This window comes from Abramis brama (genome assembly GCF_963993115.1).
Source record: "Abramis brama genome assembly, chromosome: 25".
Classification (NCBI taxonomy): domain Eukaryota; kingdom Metazoa; phylum Chordata; class Actinopteri; order Cypriniformes; family Leuciscidae; genus Abramis; species Abramis brama.
The window spans coordinates 22,576,674-22,603,620 of NC_139987.1; the positions used below are offsets into that span (position 1 = coordinate 22,576,674).

The 26,947-nt window shown below is 37.3% G+C and overlaps 2 protein-coding genes across 3 annotated transcripts; both read right to left on the reverse strand.

Annotated features, from left to right (window-relative positions):
• Window positions 1–436: 436 nt before the first annotated feature.
• Window positions 437–5,970, reverse strand: brf2 (BRF2 general transcription factor IIIB subunit). Its single transcript, XM_084105364.1, has 6 exons — window positions 5,818–5,970; window positions 5,430–5,579; window positions 5,279–5,338; window positions 3,451–3,772; window positions 3,193–3,370; window positions 437–1,166 (listed from the first exon to the last, which is right to left on the reverse strand). Exons 2-6 carry the CDS (start codon window positions 5,575–5,577, stop codon window positions 570–572), a joined length of 1,305 nt encoding a protein of 434 aa, XP_083961490.1. The 5' UTR covers window positions 5,578–5,579; window positions 5,818–5,970; the 3' UTR covers window positions 437–569.
• Window positions 5,971–6,559: 589 nt separating this feature from the next.
• On the reverse strand, window positions 6,560–24,026 carry rab11fip1b (RAB11 family interacting protein 1 (class I) b). 2 transcript variants are annotated; one of them, XM_084105342.1, is made up of 6 exons: window positions 23,506–24,026; window positions 14,521–14,948; window positions 12,142–13,717; window positions 9,087–10,148; window positions 7,588–7,699; window positions 6,560–7,431 (listed from the first exon to the last, which is right to left on the reverse strand). In XM_084105342.1, the coding sequence occupies exons 1-6, from the start codon at window positions 23,853–23,855 to the stop codon at window positions 7,225–7,227; spliced, it is 3,735 nt and encodes a 1,244-aa protein (XP_083961468.1). In that variant the 5' UTR covers window positions 23,856–24,026; the 3' UTR covers window positions 6,560–7,224. The 2 variants fall into 2 exon arrangements, with proteins under 2 accessions (XP_083961468.1, XP_083961469.1); XM_084105343.1 differs by lacking the exon at window positions 9,087–10,148.
• Window positions 24,027–26,947: the final 2,921 nt, after the last annotated feature.

Below are 26,947 nucleotides of genomic sequence, written 5' to 3' on the forward strand. Positions count from 1 at the left end.
ATAGTCAAGTAGTCAAGATCACACACCTGCAGGACATTTTAAATGGTCTGTATCACAGCCTCAAGCAAATGAAAGAATGAGAACGGCTGATATTAATGATTCCATCACACACACGACGTGAGCAGGAACAGCTGTGACTTGGACGCTAATAATATCAAGGTCTCGGAAATGAACTATCCTGGAATAATACATTCGATGGACGATGGCAAAGGAAAATCTATTTGTTTTGGACACCTGTTAGAGGCTGTTATTTACATCAAAGGCATCCAGCGCCAATCAAATAATATGAAATCACAGGCTCCGGCAAGATTATAAACTACTTCCTGCACAAGCAGCTATTCATAACAGCACTTATTCAAACCAGGATAAAATGGCATTGCTTTGCAATCTAAAAACAGTACAAAAATAAATCAAAAATAATAGAGAAATATATCAGTTCAGACAAAAATATTTTTATTAATAAAATTTGTAAGATTTACAAAACAACTAAATCCATGTAACAAAAAATAAATAACAATGTAACGAAAAACGAATCAGCAGAAATTAATTATGCGTAAACGATATGACAATTACTCTTGCTTTAGCTCCTTCTGAGCCTTTAGATACAATTTAATCTCACCCGGAGAGCGAATGTATGATTCAATTTCACTGTCCGATATGTCTTCGTCTCCGGTCACTTCCAGCTGTGGAGCGTCCGCCCTCTGCCGCTTGCGACTCTTCACGCAGGGGGGTAAAAACAAGTGCCTTTTACCCCAGTGGCTCGGTGGTAGTTGACAATCCGTAGCTTCTTCATCAGCAGGGTTCTCGCATTCGGCCTGGTCAGAGCTCTCTGAGGAAGGCGGTTCGCAGCGGTTCGGCTCTGATGGGTCGTCGTCACGTTCTGTCGTTTGGGTCTCTGGGAGTTGATTTTGCAGCTGTTGTTGGTATTTTTGAACGGCCCTCGAGAGCAAAGCCCTGCGGTGCTTCAGGATGTCCTCCACCAGTGTGGTCACGGTTTTGGGCTCCACTGGGACGCCCCTCAGCCACGGCAGCTCTCGGCCCAGTTTACACAACACCTCCAGCAGCTCGCTCACACGCTTCAGGGCCGTATCTCGGCTTCTGCGCCACGACTGCTCCGGTGCTTTTCCAATCTTGCAGAACTTAGTGAAGGAGTATTTCATGCGGGCCTGCAAAAGATTAAACAATCGAGAATAATTCGATCAACATTTCCCTGCAGGAAAAACCTGTGTAATGTTTATGCTTTTTTTGCAAAAATAAAATTCACTTTCTATTCGTCACAGTCACTCAAATAGAATAAATGCATGTTTACACTACCATTCAAAGTGTGGGGTTGGTATGTTTTTTTTTATGTTTTTGAAAGTCTCTTATGCTCGCCAAGGCTGCGTTTATTTGATCAAAAACAGTTTTTTTTATTTTAACATATTTTAAAATATAATTTATTCTGTAATTTTCAGCATCATTAGTCCAGTCTTCAGTGTAAGGAAGCCCATTTCCACCACATAATTATGACAAATTGAAAGTGACTAATCGAAACTGACTAAAAAGTCAAAATTACCATTTAAAAACTTAGAAATGGAAATACTAAATTGAAATTATGAATTAAAAATTCAATTATGAGATAAAGTCGAAACTGACATACTTGCTAAATTTAAAATGTCGAATTTGACAAATCAAAATGAACAAAAGGTCAAAACCTAGCATTTAAAAAGTTTTATTAATTTAAAATTTAAATAGTAAACTGAAATTATGAGATAGTCGAAATGATCACAGTCAAATTTATGACAAATAAATAATGAAACGAGTCAAAATGACACAAAAAGGTGAAATTAACATCGAAATTGAGATTAAAAAGTCAAATCATGATATGACTAAAAATTAAAATTATGACATCGAAATTATGATTGTCAAAATTGTGATAAATCAAAATTTATTTAAAAATAATAATAATTATGACATTAAAATGTGAGATTAAAGTCAAAATTGTGACTTAAAAGGTCTATGAGATAAATACAAATTCTAAATTGTCTAACTAAATTGAAATGACATACCAAGTCAAATTTATGACATTGAAATTATGAGACTAAAAAGTCAAAATTGTGAGACAAAATTGACAATTTCAAACTTAGTAAGTCATAATTATAATTTACCAAAGCATGATTTTTTTCCCCTTATGTGAAAGAAATGGGCTTCCATATCAGTGTCACATGATCCTTCAGAAATCATTCTAATATGCTGATTTGCTGCTTAAGAAACATTTCTGATTGTTATCAATGTTGAAAACAGTTGTGCTGCTTAATATCACGTTATATACTTTCAACAAAGAACTTCAACATTTATTTGATATCTTTTGTAAAATTATGAATGTCTTTACTGTCACTTTTGATCAATTTAAAGTGTCCTTACTGAATAAAAGCATTTCTTTTAAAGGGGTGGTTGATTAAGATTTCACTTTTCTAACTTTAGTTAGTGTGTAATGTTGCTGTTTGATCTGCAAAGTTACAACACTCAAAGTTCAAAGCAAAGGGAGATATTTGCTTTTAAAGAAATTGCTTTTTAAGGACTACAACAATCGGCTGGTTGGGACTACACGACATTCCTCCCGGGTTAGTGACATCACCAACCCTAAAATTTAAATAAACCCCGCCCCCGGAACATGATTTATAGATTATCAAGACAGAATATGCTAATCAATGACTAGAAGATAACCACATAAGCTACATAAATTCATCAACTAACCATTCAGAAATGTAATCGACTGACTCCAGTTTGAACATAAACATTGACATTTTCAGTGCATGTCTGTGTGAGGTAAAAGGACACGAGCTGTTGTAGCTCCGCCCCCTGTGCTGAGAGCAGCAGCTCATTTGCATTTAAACAAATGAGACAAAAACGGTGCGTTTTTGCTCACCCTCAAAAAGTGACAATTTTAACACGCTATATAAAAATATCTGTAGGGAATTTTGAGCTAAAACTAAACATACACACTCTCGGGACATCAGAGACTTATTTTACATCTTGTGAAAAGGGCATTATACCACCCCTTAAAAAAAACAAAAAAAAAAACTTCTGAATGGTAGTGCACATTTGTTTTATGTTGCCCGATTTCATCATCTTACAAACTGCATCGTTTTCTTTGAACACAAATGTCTCGCTTTCAGAAACACACACTCATCAGAACATTACGTCACTCACCGAAGGATTCAGCGACTGCCAGGCCACATACACTGATCCCATGAGGAGAGGCAAAGGCTGGCGTCCCGTCACGATCCAGGTGTCAGAAGCAAGTTCAATCAAAGCAGACATCCGGTCCAGCAGCCGCTGGGGGGTTTCAGAGAGCACCTCCTCCACCTGTTGAGGACCCAGCTTAAAACTACAGAAACACTGCAAGTAAACAAACAGACTTTTACATTGATTCAAATATTGTGGAAGTCGTGACGGCGTCAGACTTACTCGTAGCAGAAGCTCTCCATCAGGTCTGTGATGCTTGTAGTGGTGGCCTTAATGTTCAGACTCTTTATGAGCTCCTGATATACCGTGCCTATCACCGAACTGTCCGCCCCCAACAGGTAAGCAACGGTTCCCATGGAAACAGGCCAGTTTCTCTGGCGACAGACGCAGAGTATGCAACAGCCTCCCAACACTTCTTTCTTGGTTATGGTCACATGGAGGAAGTTCGGGAGATTGTAAGCGCGCTCAAACAGACTCACTACCTCCGACTCCATGTCGTTGGTTAACCTGAGGATACGGCACATCGCACGCACCCGAATAAAGCCTGGAAAGACAGAAAAAAAGAAGAGAAAAATTGGTTACACTTTATTTTAAGGTGTCATAATTCTATATTTAAGTACTGAGTAATGTTAATTAACTACACGTACTTACTATAGGGTTAGGGTTGGATTAGGGTTTGGTTTAGGGTTAGTTGCATGTAATTATGCATAATTTACTGTTATTACTATGGTAAGTACATGTAACATATGTAACAAAGACACTGTAAAATAAAGTGTTACCGAAAAATTACAATTGCATAACAAAATACAAAACCATGAAAAGCCAGCAAACCCTTTAACTTTTTTGTACTAAAACTATTACAATTAATTGTAGATAACAAATAAAGCTGAAAATAAATCAATATTAGATGACAATTTATTAGAAAAAAATGTTTTAGAAATGCTGCCTTAGCAACTAAATGAGAAAGGTTGAAGTACTAAAATTACTTAAACTATAACAGAAATAAAAATAGGGCTTGTAAGAACTATTAAGAAAACTGAAAACATAAAAAAAAACGAATTAAAATATTTATAAATAAATAATACAAAAATGGCATACACCAAGACACTAGAAAGGGACCATTTGCATAACAAAAATTGGTAACACTTTACAACAAGGTTCCATTTGTCAACATTAGTTCACATGAACTAACAATGAAAAGTACAGGGGCTGGAGAATGAAACAAACACCTGGTTTTAGACCACAATCATTTATTAGTACGGTGTAGTAGGGCCTCCTTTTGCGGCCAATGCAACATCAATTCGTCTTGGGAATGACAGATACAAGTCCTTCACATCGGCCAGAGGTCACGATGTGCTGGTGGAGGAAAACGTTTTCTAACTTGCTCTACCAAAATACCCCAAAGTGACTCAAAAAATATTCCGATGTGGTGACTGTGCAGCCCATGAGAGATGTTCAACTTCACTTTCATTCGTCCCATGTGGTGAAATGCCGACATTAACCTGAATACCATAGCTTTGGATACACCACAGACCACAAAGACTTGCTGTCCTGGTCACAGATGAGCCAGAGAGACGCACACCAACAATTTACCCTCTTTTGAACTCTGATATGTCTCTCATTATGTTGTGTGGACTGCAATATTTTATGTACAGCTGTGCTTTTGCTCTGCTAATTCAACCTGAACACTCTGCTCTTACTGATGGAATGTAAAATCAGTGAAGATCGGCCATCAGGCTGTGTGCGTACGTGTGAAACCTTCAACACTATTTTGGCTAGTGTTTCAGTTTCATTGTTCAACCCCTGTACCTCTAATGTTAATTTTTCAGCATTTACAAATACATTATAGTTCTCTCTGTTAATATGAGTTGATGGACCTGAGCTAACATTAACTAACAATGAACAGTTGTATTTTTATTAGCTAATATTAACAAATATGAATAAATACTGTAAAAAATGTATTGCTCATTCATTGTTAGTTAATGCATTAACTAGTGGGATCTTATTAAGTGTTACCCAATGATGATTAAATGTGAGCCATTGATCTTACCAGCAATTAGATTTCTGCACGGTTTCTTGATCTCCTCTGTGGAAGCATGATAGGGCACATCTGGATAAAATGAAACAGGCGTTAAAGCAGAAGCTTTCAAGTAGAGTGAATTTAGGATCAGTTCAAAGCTAAATGTCCCGTGCTGGGTTACCTCTGCCCTGGGTCTCATCGCTCAGTAAGGTAGTCAGAAGGCCCTCCTCGACCACTGAGCCACAGTCCTCACACACCCACTGCCTCTGAGAGTACAGATCATCCTCCACCACACTGGACGAGCCACACTCAGGGCAAGTGCTCGGCATTCCTGCATGAGAAGTATATCAGCTGACACTCTTAATGCAAGCATTGCATATAAGAAAACAGAAAATCTCTATAATCATATTAAAAGGCATTTAGCAGCGCTTAGTTTCTGATCAGCAAATGACAAAGATGCAATGTTATGTAATATGAGACAAACGAAAGAGAACCACACTGTTCCGCACGTATCAATACAAACAGACAATATTTATTATACAAATATTTGGGGATTTTGAAGATCTTACTGCTGGCAGTTGCTCTTCAAATGGTCGGCGGAGTATTACTATGGCAGACAATCAAAATGCGTTGCTCCTGTTATGCACATTACAAACTTCTATCATCCTTCCTTGCGACATATGTACGTTTGTTTTGAACGGGTCGCCGCCGCGCTTCTTGATGACGTTATTGGTCCGGGCGGAAAAAAAGACTGTTGTCAATAAAAGTTCCTTTATTATGTACATATGTTCGAGAAATAATAATAATAATAATAAAAAGTGAAAAGAAAATAATAAAATATAAAAAAGAAAACTGTCATCATAATTTATTAACACAGGTCTCTTACATGACAAAACTTAACGCCAGCAAATAATATTCCCTTCTATGCATTTCCGACGTAATAAAGGTTATTTTAATTATTTTGTAGTTGGAAATATTTTATTGTTAGTTAACAAGTTACCACCATCAAATTAGTGTACGACAAGATATCAGTTTAATAAAATAACTGAGATTACAATAAAACTAATGTAAAATGCAATGAGTAAATAAATATACATTAAGTGTGAACTAGCAGGGTAATATTATATTAACCAGTTATCGTTGCGAATGTAACACTAAAATGAAAATGGTTAGTCTTCCTCTCAGAGGAACAGCAGCATGTAAACATTACCAAGAGTGCTGTGTGTAGACAGTCATCTGACATTCACTCAATGCTTTTCATTAGAATTAAAAGCTTAACCTGCCTTCTTAAAAATGCACGTAGACACAATGTTGTGAGGCAGGCCACACCTGTGACATTCTTTATTTCAAAAGCAGAATACATTCTGAGAATAAGAGAATAATAATGCTGTAAAGTTACCTGACAATAGGCATAACATACAAATGATCACATATTCATTATTTACAGATGACCTGATTCTTTTAAAGTGCTTCAATATGTATCAATACAGTGCTCTGTCTACAAAACATTATACAGCTTCATAAACAATATAAAATATTTTGCATAAAGAATGATATATAGCGCAATTTTGTTTACTTAGTGAAAATGTGGGGATCACTTCCATTGAATGCTTTGACCAAAACATTTAATAGATGATAACATGAAAACAGAAAACCAATCAAAGAATATTAGCAATTCAAATTGAAAAAGTGGACAGTAAAAACCTTTGGGGAAAATACTTCAATTGTTGAAATAAATCATATGTTATCAGTTACATGGTTAGGTGGCTCTGCGGCAAGCCAAATAATAAACATTCATGTTGTCACCATTTAGTGTGAGATGTCAAATCAGGTATACATCAACCTGATCTTCAGCTCAGTAGTGTGGTTTAGTGAAAGGCTTCTGTGATTTGCCCACAACCTTGTATTGTTGTTCATCCCATATTTGTGATAGTGCACATTAGATACAAAACCCTTTACTACAAAAATACTGTCCCTCAAACTGATTTCTTCATCGAGGTCAAGGACATTAAGATGCCGGGGTTCTCCTCCATGACACGGACTAGAAGATTGTCTATATACTGCTCCAATTCCCCTATCTTAGAGTCCTTTTGTGAAAGCTGCACCTTCTGCTTTTCCAACAAGTTTATGAGTTCTTCGTTGGTTAACTGGGAGTACGGCCCTGTCCCTTTAGCCTCTGGGACCTAAAAGATAGTTGGAACACAGAAATATCATCTTTAAAAAAAAAAGTCAAGTGAGAGGAACAACATCTTAAACACCATATCAAATTTCTGTTCAATGCATGGTAAACGGTTGCACAATAGTAGATGAGAAACAAAAAGAAAAAAAGCGTACACTACCTTCATCTTGACTTGCATGTCATCTGTAATTGTAGCAGATCTGGAATTGTCTTGGGTCTCTCTGAGGTCTGGATGATTGTCAGTGGTGCTCAAGGGTTTTACTGCATGCGGCCTGACAAGAGAAGGAGAGCTGTAAGTCTTACAGGCAGATCTAAGAATACAGGGGTGGAATACAAAGCAGTCAATCGGAGGACTCTGCAAGAAAATAATTATTTAAAAAAAAATAACAAATACATTGAGCCCTGAATTTGTTGGCTTTAATGCAGTGTTACCCAACCCTGTTCCTGGAGGCACACAAACACTACACATTTTCCAACTCTTCCTAATCAATCACACCTTAATCAACTCATCAGCTCATTAGTAGAGACTTCTAGACCAGAAATATATGGGTCAGATAAGGGAGACATCCAAAATGTGCACTGTTGGTGTGCCTCCACGAGCAGGTTTGGGAAAAATTGCTTTAAATGTACAACTGAAAATTGAAGCCTTTATTTCCAAAGATGAAAGTGTTCATATCTGTGGTTTTCAATTATTGGATAACCATTTTAGAGTTAATGTAAAAGGAGAAGGTTCACACTGAGAAATTAAACACCCCATCCATTTCACCAGAGACTCTGAAAAGACAAAGTTTATACCATTGTGTTTTTAAGAAAGACTAGTTATGTGGAACATCACATTGAAGTCCCCACAATGAGTAATCTAGGGTCCAGAGTGTGATCTGATGTAGACCAATATGCACACTGCAGTCAGGCAATAAGTTACATGAACTTTTGTTGTTGTCTTCAACAGACACCATAATAAATAACCTCGCTACTTTTTGGGAAATTACATAAACATTATAAGAGCCAATTATAAGAGTTTTTGATGTTACTTGTCTAAAGAACAAACACAGTTGGCCACATCAAATGACAACTTCAACACCAAGCAAAGGGTTCTGTTGGTTATCAAACACACAAGCAGTAAGCAACAATTCGGGCAAGACAGGGGTACGAGATCCTGCTTCAGGAGGGCCAACTTCCTGCAGATTTTAGCTCAAAGCCCAAATAAACACACCAGGACAAGATAATCAAGGTCTGCAATATTGTTAGAAACTTCTAGGGCTGCATTACCTAAAAACAAGTAGATCATAGACCACTAGTGCCAATGGTTTCTACGATCTACTTGTGCTTTTGGGAAATGCAGTCCATGCCAGTGTGTTGCGGCAGGTTAGAGCTATACTTTGCAGTACAGTGGCCCACCAGAAACTAGGTGTGCATCATCTCACAAAATATTCATGAGCCAAGATCATTCTAATACTACTGTCTGCTCTCCATTGAAATTGAGTAATTGAAAATGACAACAACAAAAAAACTTCTCTTGAGAGTAATTCTGTGTCGAACATTACTTCAAACTTTTCAATTCTCAAGAACTTTGAATTTTAACTAATGGCTAACAGGAACCTACCGTCGACATCTGCTACTACTTCTAAAGGTCTCTAAAAGTTCTACGAGAGGCCTCACCTGCAGAGTTTGAAGGCAGCAGTATCACCTGTTCTCTCATGTTCACTTCCATTATTCTGCACAGTGATGGACTTAACATCAATCGGTGAAACTCTGGCCTGTGGCAGAGACCGGTGCCCTGACCCTTGGCCTGCTTCCACTCTCAGAGGAGAATGTTCAGTCTTAGTTTGCACTTCATTTTTCTTGAGAGCTTGATTCAAGATTAGAGAAGGGTTTCCATGGGATAGGGTAAAACATGAGGTTGACATGCTACTATTAATAGTTAATGACTTGTCTTGATCTGGTCTGGTGGGTTGACTGGTTGACTTCAGTACAGCTTCTGGTTGCTGGCTTGAGTTCTGTTTGCCAGTTGCTGCTGAATTGGCAGGAGGCAACGGGGCCCGACTCTTTTTGGCTAGGTTGTTGGGTTTGGGTTCAGGTTCAGATGCAGAATTCTTGCATGTTGTTGACTGTAATAAAGGATTTGGAGCTGGACCCTTGTTGTGTTTATTTACTTTGACCTCGGTAGATATAAAAGGGTTGGTTTCTTGTCTGTTACTGGGAAGACTCTGGCTAAGATGTGATAAACTGGTGTTCCTAAAATTGTCTGCGTCAAAAGTCCTTGACTCTTCCTGCGAGACTGGGCGCCCTTGGTTCATCTGGTCTTTTTCCTGGAATCTAGTAGTTCTCCATTCTCCAATTTGAAGAGGAGTCGTAGATTGGTCTGCATGTTCGTTTTGCATTTCTTGCCTGTTCTTTGAGACATCTGGTAGTAAAGGTGCGGGACGTTTGTCTTGTCGTAAACTGCAGGAATCAGAGTCTCCACCTTCCTCAGATGCTCTAGATTGAAAACTTTGTGTGGCTTGAGGAATTGCTGGTGCTCTTGGAGGGATGTCTGGTTTTTCCATCTGCGCCTTGTTCTGGGGAGGCACCGGGGCACGTTGTTTCTTCTCTGATCTTTCTGTGATGTTTCTGAGACTGACAACGCTCTCTGTGTTTCCGCAAATAACATCAGAATCATCTAAGAATGGGTTGGTGTTTGACACAGATGCTTGTAAAAAGAAGTTTCCAGAAACAGAAGAACTGAAGGAGCAGGATAATGAGAGGGAAGATTAAACTCGATCAAACACATCTGTTAAAAGTCTAAATACGTTGCAAGATAAAGCCACTTTGCTTTGCTCAATAGCAATCAAAACCACTGAAAGCATTGAACACATTAAAACTGACCCTATTTACTTTCATTAAAAACCAGGATTAAAATTATGCCATAATTTACTCACTCTCATGTCATTCTAAACTTATTTGGAATAAGTCTATGGACATTTATTACATTTGAGCAACAAAGCTTTCTGAGACAAATTCAGAAGGAAAATCTGAGGACAGAACGTACTTTCTTTAACTGCTAGAGATAACTGGTTTAGATTTAAAGAGCCACCCACAAATTGTGTTGTCTACTTCCAGTCTCCTACACATTCCAGAACCATTATGAAGCCCTCAAGTCTAAACACATGAGTCAGAGAAAATGAACTGCTTGATCAGCTGTTTTCCAGGGAAACAGATTTCTCCAGTTTCCTCTGGGTTAGACCTCAATTAAGTACCACACATGAGTTAACACAATGAGGGTTAGAGACCTTATAAATATCTGTCAGCATTAATGCATCTCAGCAGAAAATAAATGGATAAACAGATACGACAGTAAGAAAGATTTTGTTTATTCAGGTTTTTGTATTTCATTTGGTTAAGGGTTATTCAACATAGTCGGTATGGCAATCATCTTCAGAAAATATGTCAGAGAAAGACTAATAGAAGTTGTACATGTCTATATTATACTTGGGAGTCCTTGAAAAAGTTGCAAAACAACTGCTTCTCATGCCAGACGTTTTTAGGACACGAACAGACACGCTCACAACAACACACACACACACACACACACACACACACACACACACAGAATACTGCATATTTCATAATGGTGCCAAAAGCTCTTAGAGGACGGTGTTAATCATGGCACTGGCAGCGTGTTATGGACCCTACCACACTGAAATTGAGTCTAAGCATACCACAGAAACACTGAGAGACACTTCCATGCCTTTAATATTAATATGTGATCACAGGTCATGGATTTGCCTTCCAGCAGAATTGGTAAAAAGGAGACGTTTGGAGAATGATTTGAAACAGTTCTGTGAAATGATACATGAATGAGTTATGAAGAACATGGACTGTCAGTAAGCTCCAAAGACATTGAGTTGTTAGAGTCTGTCGGATGTCTGTCAAGCCACAAACTTCATGAAAAAGGAGTACTTCCTTTTGGTTCTGATTGGTAAACAAACTTGGAGAGACGGGGATATCAAATTTAACATTTAATTTAATATTCAACAATAATATTGATCTGCCTGCATTGACACTATTATACAAGAACTGAACTGAGCTGGACGATGACATCACCGTTTATATATAAATGAACTAAATTAATAACTTTTTTAAAACAAAAATGAAAGTTTAAGTTGGACTATGATGCTATTTTCTTCTGGAAACAAACTTTTTTGCATTATTTTCCTGTTATTTATTTCCTGTAAAGCTGCTTTGAAACAATCTATATTGTAAAAAGCGCTATATAAATAAAGTGACTTGACAAGCTAAATACATTCAACTGACTGGTCAATTTGCTGTCAAGTAAATTTTAATTTTTAAAATTTAGTAGTTTGCTCATATATATTTTAGAACGGTTTATGCAAAATCCCATTTGTCCAAAATCTACCCCACATACAGTAGCTGCATATTAAACATAAAAAGTGTTCTGGTTGGCAGATTTTAACACTTCCCACAGCATTTTGCTTTCACTGAGGACAGATAAATTACTAAGTTGTCATGTTGTGTTTTAGGGCCTGATTCATGTAACACAAGCAGATATTCTGTGTAAATCATAAAAATAAAATAAAAACATTCTTAGGCAACAATTAATATAAGAATGAATTCACTAAGGATTTACATGAAAAATCTGTTCATGTTTCATGAATAATGCCGAAGGGTGTAGTTTAAATACACAAGCTTCTGTGATTTCAGGTAACAAACTGACCTTGGCTTGACTGCAGACACTTTGGTTGAGCGACTGAGGGCTTCAGGTTGAGAAACGGTGGCTTGCTCGAAGGGATTGGTGGAGCTCTCGTCTACTGAGAGAAGGTCTTCAAAGGGATTGGTGGATGGGATGAAGTCTGAGTTGATCTTGTCAGGTGCTTTACTTGTATTCAGTCGAGCACTCCTGGGTTTCACCTCGGGCCGCTGTTCTTTCTCTTTCCTCTGTCTCTCCATTTCTTCTTTCTCTTGCCTGATTCTCTCCTGGTCTGCTTTCTCTTTTAGCTTCTTCTTCTCCTCTTCCTCAGCCATTTTTCTCACCTGCTCCTCTCTCATCCTTTCTTCAATTTTCTTTTTCTCAAACTCCACCTTCTCTTTTTCCAGCCGTAACCTTTCTTGCTCTTTCGTTTCTTTCTCCTCAGTCATTCTTCTCTCCTCTTCCCCTTTCCTCTTTTCCTCTGCTTCCACCTTTTCTTTTTCCTTCTGTCGTCTTTCCTCTTCTTCAGCGCGTCTTTCCATCTCAATCTTTCCCGTCTCTCCTTTCTTTCGCAGCTTTTCATTCTCAAGTCTTGTTCTCTCCTCTTCCTCCATTTTTCTCCGTTTATCTTCTTCCTTCCTTGCCTTTTCCTCTTCCTCCATTCTCTTCCTTTTCTCCTCTTTGATCCTCTCCTCCTCAACCCCTCTTTTTTCCTCTTCCTGTCTAATTCTTTCCTGTTCCTTCTTTATTCTGATCATTTCATCCTGCTCAATCCTTTTCCTTTCTGTCTCCTCTTTCTCAATCCTTCTTCTTTCCGCTTCCTTTTTCTCTAGCTTCCTCTTCTCTTCCTCCTTCTCCATCCGTTTCTGCTCCTCTTCCCTCTCTATCCTCTTTCTCTCTTCCTCCCTTTCAATCCTTTTTCTCTCCTCTTCCTGTTTCTCTAGCTTCCTCTTCTCCTCTTCCTCCTTCACCATCCGTTTCCGCTCCTCTTCCCTCTCTATCCTCTTTCTCTCTTCCTCCCTTTCAATCCTTTTTCTCTCCTCTTCCTGTTTCTCTAGCTTCCTCTTCTCTTCCTCCTTCTCCATCCGTTTCCGCTCCTCTTCCCTCTCTATCCTCTTTCTCTCTTCCTCTCTCTCAATTCTTTTCCTCTCCTCTACCTGTTTCTCTAGCTTCCTCTTCTCTTCCTCTCTTTCCAACCGTTTCCTCTCCTCCTCTAATCTCTTTTTTTCCTTTTCTCTCTCAATCCATTTCTCCTCTTCCTTTTCAGCCTGTCTCCTTTCCTCCTCTAGTCTTTCCCTAACTTTCGCTTCCTGTTTCCTCTGTTCCTCTTGTTTTCTGTGCATCTCTTCCACTGAATTGTCTTGAGTTTGCAGGTCAGAGGTTTTGAGAGAGTCCACTGAGGTTTTCTGGTCATGACCTCTGCGCAGGTCCTCCATGGACCCATGGCCTGAGCTGTTCAGGCTGAAGGTGGAACCAGCTCTGTTCTCTTGCTCTTTCGTGTAGACGTGACTGCCATTGATGCACACATTGCCGGTACCTTGGGAAACCTTGCTGTCGGAGCTTTCAGTCCGCTTGTGCTTCAGAAATTTAAATTTCTTTTTGCCTTTGAAGATAAAAAGAAATATCAATAATATAACCACTGAAATTTCTCACTATTTAAAGATTTTGGCAGAAACCTGCACAAAACAAAAACAGCAGACGGACTGAATGAAAATGCAAATTCACTCTCTGACAGTAGGTGGCGCTTATGGAACAGCAGTGGTTTATTTAGGTAACACTTGTAAACACTATTTAATGCGGAGGTACGAGGAAAAGAAATTACAATTAATTCAATTTTTATATTTTTCTTATATTTTTAAACATTGTGAACAGAGAGCTTGTTTGTGCCTGGTACAGTATTTGCTCTGCTGGCACGTCTGCTCTCTTCTTCGCATCTGTCTTCAGCGTGTCCCGTCTCTGTCCTGTGCTAACGTCCTGTTTACAGACTTCTAAATATTTCCACACAAATGAGATTTTGGTAAATGATTGCAATGCAGTTTGTGCGCAAGTCCAGAATAGAGATCGGCCAAAATAAAACAAAATGTATGGCCGGTCGACTGGTGCATCTCTATTAATATAGGTCGGAATTTTAAATGAATATGACTTGATTCTTTATGTCATGAGGAAATACTTTATAGTTTTAATTTTAGAATAAATAAATATAATTTGATTCCAACTTCAGCTAAATCAGACTAAACCAGTATAATTAATAATGGATGATATCAACGTTTACATTTGGCAGATACAAGAGCATTTATTAATCAGTTCATGATTTAATGGCATTGCTACCATTAAACTGTACTAACCTACAAGAACAATATGGTAGCTGATATATCAATATTGCAGCAATGCATTGTGTGGTGATACCTTCAGGAGACTCTACATTTAGGCCAGACGATCTGCTCAGACTGATGGCCGAGTCTTTTTCAGGCAGGGTGGCGAGCGTGGACATGGACTGGGACATGTTACGGTGCAAACCCGGCTTGGGTGCAAAGAGAGACTTCAGTTTATTCTTCTTTTTGGCTCCAGGTGTGACGTCAGGTTCTTCCTCACCCTCGCTGTCAGTCAGTACCTGTCCAAATGAAGGCACAATGGCGGAAGCAGAATCTGACATCCCATCTTTCTTTTTCCCTTTAAGCTTATCCTTAAGCTTGCCAAGCCGTGAGCGTGACTTGTCCTGCCCGGAGAGGTCGTACATGCTGGCTGTCATGTTGTTCCTCATGAACTGAATATCTAGGAGCACCTCACCCCGGTCTTTGTCAGCTTTCCCCGTCTTGCCCATCAATTTAAACCATCTGTTGGAAACAAATAGCACAGGATGTTTAGTTTCAAGCATTTTTCATTTCCCAGAGAACCCCTGTCTTCAAAGAAAAAAGAAAGCCAGAGGCAAGATTGAGATAAAATATGAGATTTTAGAATAAGATTGTGTTGTGCCATGTAGTTACACTTTGCAAAACTGGTCAGAATTGAAAAAATGACAAGGTTATTGTGCACTCAAAGCTATGGGATTCCAAAGTCCAAGTAAATATTTGTATGTGATTGTTGACATTCCTCAGCGACTAAACCAGAGTGGCATATTATGGTTCAATAACCTAGACACTGACTTGTTATAACTCAAGGACACTGGCGGAGAATGATTTCAGGGTCAAAAAAAAAAAAAAAAAAAAACTGCATTGGACAGTTTGAATTTAAAACCCTGCATTTTCCTTTTGGGCATCAATAAAATAGGTCCATAAATCTAAAATGCCTAAAAAACAATGTACAGCCTTGAGCAAGCCGTTTCTGAGCAACAATAAGAGACGTATCATGTTGTAGGAAATTAATGACTGAGCTACTGAGCTAACATGACTGTAAGAAACAACAAACTTAGATCCATGAAAAACAGAGGAATAAGATGAGGACACAAGGTTGCTGTAACGACACACAAACCTCATTTTATGGAAAAGCAGTGGCGTATGGCTGTGAGAATTGAGTGGGTGGCTTAGAAAAGCAATTTAGAGAAAGCTCTGTGAATGACACATTACTGACACTCAGGGCAGAAAACACACTTTGGCATATTAGGGTCAGATGAGGAGTTTACGAGGAAAGAAAATGGCAGTTCACTAAAACCTTATAAGAGCCAAACGGGTTTCTTTAAACAACTTTAATCATTGCAAGAAAACCCCATATAAAATATGACAGATAGTGCCTGGCATAAGGTTTGCGATAAAATAAAATAAATCCCAAAGTCTGTGTAAATAGATTCACGTGATTGTTGACATTCCTCAACGGCAATAAACCAGAATGGCACATTACAGTTCAATGACCAAGTGACTGTCTTATTGTAACTCAAGGACACTAGCGGAGGACAATGACTTGAAAAGTCTACTGCATGCATAGAGGGATAATTGTCTCAAATGAAAGTGCATTTTGAAATTAAAATCTGCATTTTAGACAAAATAGGAAAAAGCTTTATATAGGCTAAAATAAGACAGCGTGCCTGACTTCAGAGCAATGAAATGCTTGGATAATTGTCCTGTTTTCTTCTAAGAGGTCCAGGGGGGAAAAAATGGAGAACTGGTAATATCACTATTGAATAGAGTCTTTATGCCTCTCAACAAGCCACTTAAACAGCAGCTGCTACTTTAAGGTCTTGTTTCACAGACAAGGCTTAGATTAAGCCAGGATTAGACATTTAAGTAGCTTTTTAATCTGCCTTAGAAAAAAACATTACTGGTGTGCATCTTGAGACAAAACAATGGCTGACATATTTGAAGATATTTTTCAGTTAACAGCTCATTTTAGTGTGTGAAACGGGGGTTTGTGTTCATGACGACAGAACATGCACTGGACACAGTGAGTAATGCAGTGATAATGCTGTGGAGAAAATAACACGTTGGGCGTGTGTTTAAATACTCTGTGTCTATCTGATGAATAATACTGTGATGACTCTGAAGCTAAATATAGCATCTAACCCTGGGATTATTAGTAAATGATCTCTGCCGCTCTCATACGCCTCAACAACATTTAGCACCATTACACAGCACATCTACGTCAGAGAATAACATACTGGCTAGTAAGAATAGACAATATTGCTAAAAACAACTCCATTTTGGCCATGATATTTATATATTTGCTCTGAAATGGCTCAAAAAGCTGGGGGGGGGGGGGGGGGGGGGGTATCAGAGAGATCATAATCAAAATATAGATTGTTGTTGCAAAGCAGAAGTAAAACAAGAAGTACACCAATTTAGTTTTATAAAATACTCAAGGCTTGTTTTCCACACTGATTTGCATTAAATTAACTTGAATGATTTTTATGCAACACAATATATCTAAACAGCAATATTCACCTATATATTAACTAAAACATTTAAAAAGCATGTAAAATCATTCAAATCATCACAATGTTGGTTAATTTTGTTCTAACAACAAAGCAATATTGAATATGCAATAAAGATTTTATCACCAGGGTTTTAATGTCACTTGACTACATTTCTGAATTACAGCATGGATGTTTTAATGTTTACTACATGGAAATAATCGAATATTTCATATGGCAGAGTTTTGGCTTTACCAGACATAAAACTAAGAGCCTGAATAACTGAAATCATGGTGTAAAGCAGGAATTTCAAGGCATTAAAAAGAAGTGGTTAAAGGGCTGGTAACCAGAAAGTTGCTGAATCAAGTCCTGGAGACACTGAACCATAAGCAATCACAATTATGCCTTTAAACAATACATGTTGAAACCAACTAATTACACAATGACAAGAGAAACGGCTTTGCACATCTGGGAGGTGCTCATTTGACACGACATGTTCGGACAACACCTCACACCCATAGAAATGCACTGATGCAAACTGTGATGACGTTCAGACCGCGGTCAACTGCACACAAGTTGCATTACAGTTCTGTTCACAGAAGGGAAGTTACAACAGGGTGTTGTCTTGTTTGAGGTGTTTTTTTTTTGTGAGACCTTTTAGATAAACTTATCTAGTCAAGAAGCTATTTAAAAAAAAAAAAAAAAAAACGTTAAAATCATGCAATGTCATTACTTTAAAATAATATATTAAAGTGATATTTACTTTTGATGTTACATCGTGATTTCTCCATTACAAAAAAATATTCTTAAAATGTTCCTCATAAAATTCACTCTTAAAATTCTCTTTGGAAACAAGTGTCTTTAGATTTTAGTATTATCAATATACTATTATAGTTTTTGTTAATACTTTGAATTAGGTTTTTATTTTTAAACAGGTTTCTTTAGTTTTTTTAGTTTTAGTTTAGTTATTATAAACTTAGTAATTATAGTACTTCAACTTAAAAAAAAAAATAGAAATGTTGCCTTGGCCAATAGCTGAAATAAAATATTAATTTTTAAATGTTATATTATTTCATTTCAGTTAATGTTTACTTCAAGTACTGTACTGTTTTTTTTTATACATAGTTTAATTAGACAGCTAAATAATCTTATTCTATATTCTCACATTTTACATGGTCAAGCTCAACCATACAGCATAGGACAAAGTTTTTATTAATTTATGTGAAATGTACACTTGTCAAACCAACATGTGGTAATAAAGTTGTAAAACAATTATTATAACACTAATTTAACACATTAAAACATGCTCATATAATTGTTTCTATGACCGATGGTTCATTGACCATTTGTTGAAGTGACTATTTTGTACCCTCCTTATGGAAAGTGTCAGGTAAGATAATAAAAAAAACAAAATAAGTAAAGTTCTTGATAAGCTCATGTTCCGCCCTGAAAGATCCTCAATAACAGCTGTGCCCTGACAGGAAGCACTCGCAGCATCAGATGAATCAGCACTGGATGTCTCATTGTTCCAGTGTGTCTCAACAGCTTGACTTCCTGTATGTGCCAGTGCGCTGATAAGACCGCTGACTGACAGGACTGTTTTATCACACACAGCAGCGCAGGGACCTTGCTTCACTTAGTTGTTGATATTCAACAAACTATCTACGTTGCTCAGACATATTTTGTCATGTGACAAAAACATGATACTTTATAGGAACTTATTGATATTTCCAAACCAGTAACTTTGTGTAACAATACAAAGTGGGTTGAAAATAAACAATGTTGGTAGTATATGTAATAATAATTAATAATTCGTTACATTTATATAGCGCTTTTCTAGGTACTCAAAGCGCTTTACATGGAAGGGGGAATCTCCTCAACCACCACCAATGTGCAGCATCCACCTGGATGATGCGACGGCAGCCATATTGCGCCAGAACGCCCACCACACACCAGCTTACTGGTGGAGAGGAGACAGAGAGATGAAACCAATCAGTATATGGGGATGATTAGGAGGCCATGATGGACAGAGGCCAAGGGGCAAATTTGGCCAGGATGCCGGGGTTACACCCCTACTCTTTTCGAAGGACATCCTGGGATTTTTAATGACCACAGAGAGTCAGGACCTCGGTTTAACGTCTCATCCGAAGGACGGGTAAATGAACAATGTTTACTCGTTCTCCATGTTACCTGGGCCGAGAAATTTATTTGTCAGAAAAAAACACACCAGTTTGAAATGTTGACTACAAACAGTGATTTTCTGATTTTCCATGGCAGAATTCTCTCCATATTTACGAGTCTTTGCAGCCTTTAGTCACTGCCTACAACGCTCTGGATCCTTCACTGGAAACCGCAAGTAACTCCCGCTAAACGGTTACTGTTTGAATTCCTGCACCCGGTAACAGTACAAGTCGACACCATTATGACTCAACGATGGCTAAGAAGTATTTCCTACTAAAGCAAGGCGATATTTGACTCTGGTAAGCCTATCCATAGCAGACTGGTGGAAGCGGCCTTGGACGGCAACATGCCCAGTTTCCAAAACAATTTAAGTCTTCATAATCTTGAATTATTTCTGCTGAGGTAAAAGACATTAAGGCCCTGTTTACACAAGAACACTTGCGGGTGAAAACGTAAAAATATTTTATCAGATGTGCCTTTCGTTTAGATGGCGACGGCGTTTTTGGGGCTTAAAAACACAAAAAAGTGAAACCACCCTCCAGAGTGGAAATCTTAAACGCTCCACTGTCGCGTTCCCATCTAAAGAGTAAAAACGCAAAAGTCTGCTAGACAGTGAAGGTTGTACGCAGGCGCGCGGACTTGGTGTTGTTGTGTGGCAGTGCTTCACATTGCCACCTAGCCGCCTGGAGTGCATACTACATCAAATTTCACACACTTTTGCGTCACCATATGCACGCAGATCCCCCCCCCCAACGCTCATCTAAACGCAGAATAAAAAGTGATAACGCAACACCACTTTTGCGTTTTCTCTTCAGATCGTTTCCGTGTAAACATAGCCTAAATTTAACTTGTTGCAAAAATCAAGCGTAGCGTCAGTTCTGGCGGGTCACGTTAGTCAAGCTCACATCAGCTGACTCTCAGCTGATCCACGTCTACCTATAGGAATACGACGCCTATCACCGTATACATAAGCTCCTTCAGTATTATCAGCAGCTATCGTGTTTCTCAGGAGCGAATTACCCTCCTCCATCCCCAGCTCCTCCTCTCGTCAGTCAGGATTTGGTATTCTGATTCCCCTTGAATCAGAATAAATTCTCGAATGATGTCATACATTAAAATCTTGAATTAATGATATCTGCAATACATTCATGATGGTTCTGTTCTGTTTACCCTAAGGGGGGTTATTGCTGCTCTCCCTCTTATCCATGCTAGGCTGCATAGATGCACGAGTTCTCACCCAGAACAGAACCATACCTCCAATCCAAACTGTATGCTAACTGTCAATCGTATTTGACTATAGTGGTTCCTTCTGACAGAACCTGTAATGTTCAAAGGAGACAAGACGACAACAGACTGCCAACAACGAAAACTTTGTTAACAGTCGGAGAAGACGTGCTCCCATTCTGCCTGGAATCAGGAAAGAGTTACTGTGTCAAAGTCTCAATGGATAAGGTCACACAGAAAGAAACGGCTGATGCCTTTCAGGAGCTTCTGTATTAGCATGAGGCACTTAGCATATTTTAGGCATATCCTCTGAAGCATCCTCTATATGCATGACAGAGAGAAAACTAAGTGCTTTCTTGACTGAAGCAGTTGACAAGCCTTGACTTTATGCCATGCTAACAGAACTGGAGTTATCAGGCAACATGTGTCAAAGCCTGAGAGAGAACTGGGGCACAAACAGAACAATCAGAAACCACAAAAAGGGATGTTAGATATCTGACCTTCTCCAAAATACTGTTTTATTTAAATAAATGCACAATATAACAGGGGAATCTGAGTGTAAGCTTTGTGTGAGTTACACACCAAGGTTCTGATGGGTGTTAAAACACACACACTGATGTTTAAAAGTTAAGGGTTGGTAAGGTATTTTAATGTTTTGAAAGAAGGCTCTTATGCTAAACACTGCATTTATTTGATCAGAAATACAGTAAAACAGGAATATTGGGAAATATTACAATTTAAAATAACCATTTTCTAATATTAAAATATTTTAAAATGTAATTTATTCTTGTGATGCAAAGTTGAATTTTCAGCATCATTACGCCATTGTCACATGATTCTTCAGAAGTAATATGCTGATTTGCTGCTCAAGAAACATTTATTATTGTTATAAATATTCAAAAGAACAGCATTTTTTTTATATAGAAATCTTTTATAACTTCATCAATGTCTTTACTGTCAATTTTGATCAATTTAACGCAATAAAATCATTAATTTAAAAAAGAAATAATAATAATAATTATTATTATTATAATCATCTCAACTGACTCTGAACATTTGAACGGCAGTGTAACTGATTGTTAGCCTTAATACCAAAAATTAATAAATATAAATGTAATGTAAATAATGCCAAAAAAAAAAAATGTTTTATAAGTAATGACATTTATTTTCTAATGTTATGATAAAAGAAAAACCAGGAACTAGTTAAGAACCAGAAACCATTTTATAAGAAAATAATGATATCAGTGAAATTGACAGCAATGAGAAGTACAGGAAATAATTAAAGTTTTGGCAGAAAGAATGAATCAGCTTCTTGGAAATTAAACAATATACTGGTTTCAATACAAGTTATGCTTAATTGATGTAGCATAATGTTGATTACCACAAAAAAAAAAAAAATCTTAAAAATAATTTAGGTTAAACTTACAATTGGAAAAAATAAACAGTAGATTTAAAAAAAAAAAAAAAATAATATATATATATATATATATATATATATATATATATATATATATATATATATATATATATATATATATATATATATATATATACACACAATTTTATTAAAGATTCACATTTTTACTTTTAGGTCCTCCAAAAATTGTCCCCATTCAACCTTCATTTTTTTTTTTTTTTTTTTTTTTTTTTTACGAAAAGGAAGGACGTGATGTAAAATCAATTCATTTTGTGGTAATCGACACTGTGCGAAATGCTGCCAATTGAACTCAACAGCACTGAATCTTGAATATTCAAATTAGATTTTCCAGCGATAACACCCTGTTGATGTCAGTCAGTCACAAGATTGGCAATCTAATCCTTTAAATCACCATAAGAACGGCAGATCAGTTCACAAGAAACACAGGGGTCCAGTATCATACGAGTCCGCTTACTTCGAGACACCTGACTGTGTTTCCGGTTCCTCTGACCTGAGGAGAACAGCAGCCCACGCTGGAACAGGACAAGATATCACTTACTTAGCATAATAAACTCACATCACAACAGGAAACGTCTCAGTCAGACTCAAAAGAACCTGACGGCATAGAAGCCAGTTCATTAGAAAGCAGCTTTCATTCTGACTCAACAGTGAGATGAACTTATAGAGAAAAACAATTATTCGGCAGAAGGCCAGACGTGCGCTGGCTGCCTTTGAGCATGAGACTGAATTAGTTCTCGTAATGAAAATGACCAGACGAGGTGTACTCAAAAGCTTTATGCATTTACAAGCAAACGATGAAAGTCATTCAGGGAGCAGGTGAAGAAAACAAGCTCTTTAAAGCAATCTCTTCAAATCCAGAAGGTCAGAATGCTGTGACGGATTTGTGTGCCACTTTTTAAACTTCAGTTCTGACCTTTGCTGTTTTACCGTGACTTATGTTACAATGATGTCTAGAGCTAAACTAATTTATTCATGAAGTCTGTGCATAATGTACACCGTGTGGCTCTGGATTACAGCGAGATGGAACGATCACCAGATCTTTTGTTGGTTTCACCAGACCTTTAACAAACATTCCAATGGAATGCCAGTGGAATTTCCATCAAACAATCCTAATAAGGTCAAACAAGAATCACATATTATCCCACTGGATAAACTGAATAAATAAACCCAAAATAGGAGTTTCTATCCAACAAGTTATTATCGGTTTGATCTTATTATGAGTTTCCACATTCAATTAGCGTTCATTTAGGATTTTATGATCCTTAAAGAAAACATGGAGGTCTGTGACGGTTCTGGTTGAGGGGGGAAAAATCCTGTTTCCTTCGGTCTAGTCTACCATGACCAAGTGTATGAGAGAATGCCAAGCTCAGCTCATTATTTCCATATGAGGAAGATTTGATGGCATCCTTCAGCACAGAAGTATGCTTGTGAAATACCATTCAAACACTAATAAGAAGCAGAGAAAAGTTACATGCACTTGAGAAATGCCTTAGTTTGTCAGAAGGATATCAGATATCCTCTGCCAAATGTGTGGTGTGTGTGTGTAGGTTATATATATATATATATATATATATATATATATATATATATATATATATATATATATATTATAATAATAAAATGTTTCAGTGTAATGGATTTCATGTGACGCAACAGAACTCAAGAATGCACAAGTCATCAGGATACATGTAGAGTCACGTTCACTCACTCTGGTTTATTACGGGATTTATCGTCCTGGAGCTCCAGGAGGTTGACGGTCGCCTGACCGAGTGTTTTATCGGGTCCCATCAGAGCCCGGTGCATCACACACACCTGTAGGGTGCAGCGCTCCGCGTTACTGGGGTGAAAGAGCGGCAGGTCGAACGCGGCCTCCTCTTTCCACACCGGCGCGACGCTCTTCTCGGCCACCGAGGTGGAGAACTTATCCTTAGCCACCTGCATGATGGCGTACGCGTCGTTGGTGCCATTCTTCCCTTTGATCCGCAACCCCCGCGCCTGGAGCACCGTTACCTGGACGCTGGTGGGATACCACTGCTGGCTTTGCTCTGCCAGAGACATTTCTGTTAAAACCTAACCCGTTTCTGTTGGAACTGACAAAACAACAAGGACGCGCGAGCCGTCCAGCCAGAAGAGAAGTTGTGTCAAAGGTCCGTTAATGTTTCGCTGGAAAAGTTTCACTTATCCTGTGAAGCAACAAGTGAGCGTCATTCTGAGGGCGTGGCCTGTTGTGACGCAACGAATAATTGTTTCATTGGGCAGAGCTGGAAACAATCTACCCCGCACTTATTTTGTTATTTTTTTTATTTTGATAGTGTAAATTTCACATAAATGAAATTCATAAACATAAAATTCATAAATGTGCATTTAAAAATGAAGTGAAGCATTATATTGAGTCAATATTGCCCTCGAAGAAACAAAAAGCTATTCGAATTTTACAAACATGTAGGCTACATTCTTTAAAGTATTCCTATAATACTGTTTATACCTCCCCCTAGCATTTGAAATGTATTGAATTTGTATTGTTTGTTTTGATATTTCTTAAAAAAAAAAAAAAAAAAAAAAAACTGGAAACTCTCTGAAAAAGGCTTAATTTTTGTGCTTCTTTTCTCTCTCTCTCTCTCTCTCTCTCTCTCTCTCTCTCTCTCTCTCTCTCTCTATATATATATATATATATATATATATATATGTATATAGGTTTATGGACTAATCTCTAAGATTTTGTTTACATGCCAATGCCTAAATTAAACCATGACTAATGCTTCTTGCAACTTGTTTTTAGCAACAAGCAACAACTTGTTTCATTGCACACACTAAAATAATTTATGCTTCTTTCAATTATGACTCTTTAATAGAGATGTATAATTAAATTGTCTAAATTTAGACACTAGAGAACTGCACAGTGTCACAAAGCAACAATTATACTAAATTGTCATGCTGGCAGTGACCAGATCTCATTGTTCATGAACAAAGGAACACAAATGAACAGGATCTATTCTGTTCTTATTGCAAAAGAGATTTAAAACTTAAAAGAAAGACTTTTCTGCAAAGAACACAGTCCGCACTCTGATATATAGAGCAAACCAACAGAGATAAGCCATTTAAGATACTAAAACAAACACTTCCACCCTGGTTACTTCAAATAAAGTTGTATAATGACCTACTATATAGATTCAACCAAAACAAATAATTGTTTGTGGGAGTTATACCATTGTGTACCGTACAGCTGCTTTACAGCTGATATTGAAGTTGTGACAAATTTTACAACATGTATTTTCCTTGTTTATTACTGTGAAACTGCTTTTGAAGCAATCTGCATTGTGTAAATCTGCATTGTATAAAGCGCTATATGTGACTTTACTTGTTTCATAATTTATAATTGTATATTAATCTGTTGTTGTTCTACAAAACACCAGGTATTAACACAAAGTCACCATCATACATTACTGATGAACCTTCATTGTCATTCAGGTTATAATAAACATGAGGAGGACAAACACCAGTTCCTTCGTGAGGATAATACGTGCTTGCATTGTTCCTGAAACCTGTCGTTCAAGGCCTTCATAGTTCTGCATGGGGAGTGGAAGTCAACAGGGCACGGCCGTCTAACTCTTTATCATTGGATTCTTTTACATAATAAACTGAGGTCAGACTGCAGGCTGTTCGCAACAGCAAGCAAAAATACATTCATAATAGGCTATAAAAAAATCATCTATGAAATGCCACACTCTTTTTCTTTTTTTCTATGTTATGGCCGTGGGATGCGTTCCAATGATGTCGTCTCTTCCACAAAGATGCCAGAGACTAATTGAAAGCATAATTTCTCATTCAGTCACAGACTGCATGTATTGACTATAATGCAATAGTGAATCATGAGAAAATACTGCCCTCTAGAGAGGACTAAGAACCAATGCAATAAAGGAAAAATTCAGCCAAAAATCTGAATTGTCATCATTTACTCATGGATTTTTGAAACCATATAACTTTCTTTATAATGTGGAACCCAAAAGAAAACTCATACAATGAAAAACACAAAACTACTGTATGGTTTAAAGTCCCCCTGTAGTCACTTTTATCCCTTAAAATTCATCTTTGTTCACCAAAATGAAATATTTAAATAGCTTGAATGTAACTCCTTGACTCATTTAGTATACGTGGTTTTATGAATATGCAAATGAGCTCCGCCTCCACTCACTCACACCAGCTCAGAGATCCACTCGTTGACGATCACACGTTGATCTGATTGGTTACCAGGTGGTTTGTGACGTCAGAAACCGTGTTTTTAAACCGTGTCTTTGGTTCACTGAAAATACTCAGCAATGGTGTTGACTTGAATTTGCATGTTTTGTCTTGTAGAATATTAAAAACACCACATCTTAAGACCACAGCTTAATTTTCACCACAGGGGGACTTGAAGATTTCAGGACATGTTTATGATGCTTTAATGGTGCGTTGTCATTTTTGGAGCTTGATAGCCATGGTTATCATCCACTTTCATTGTTCTGTAGAGTAGAATAAGACAGAATTTTAATTTTAGGTGAACTTTAGATTATATATTTGCCACTATTATAAAAGTTTTGGAGCAACTGTATTTTGATGAGCATCATAAAAACCAATCAATTTGCTAAAAACCAGGGTTATAATAGCTAAAATGCTAAATGCTAATAGCTAAAGAAAATACAAAATTGACTAAAATGAAAATGAAAACTGATAAAAATGAATTAAAATTATAAAAGACATTTAAAAAAAACTTCTAAAAATGACAAAAAACAATGACTAAACCTTTAAATGGCAAATTTAAAAATTTAAACTGACTCAATGTAAATAAAAACTATAATAACATCTCAATAATACTAAAATAACACTGCTTAAAACATTAAAACATACAAATGAACATACTGAAGGGTGCAGGATACTTAAAACGCACTTGAAATTAGACAATGTCTAATAAAAAATAATAAAAAATTAGATTTGAAAGAAAAATCACTTTTCCTTCTTGTTGAGACAATATAATATTTACTTGTAGGATGGAAAAAAATATAAGCTTAATTTAAAGAGGTCATATTATGCCCTTTTTCAGAGTCTTGATTTTGATTTGGGGGTTTACTAGAATAGTAGAATAGAATAGAATTTTCATGCTTGAATGTTCAAAA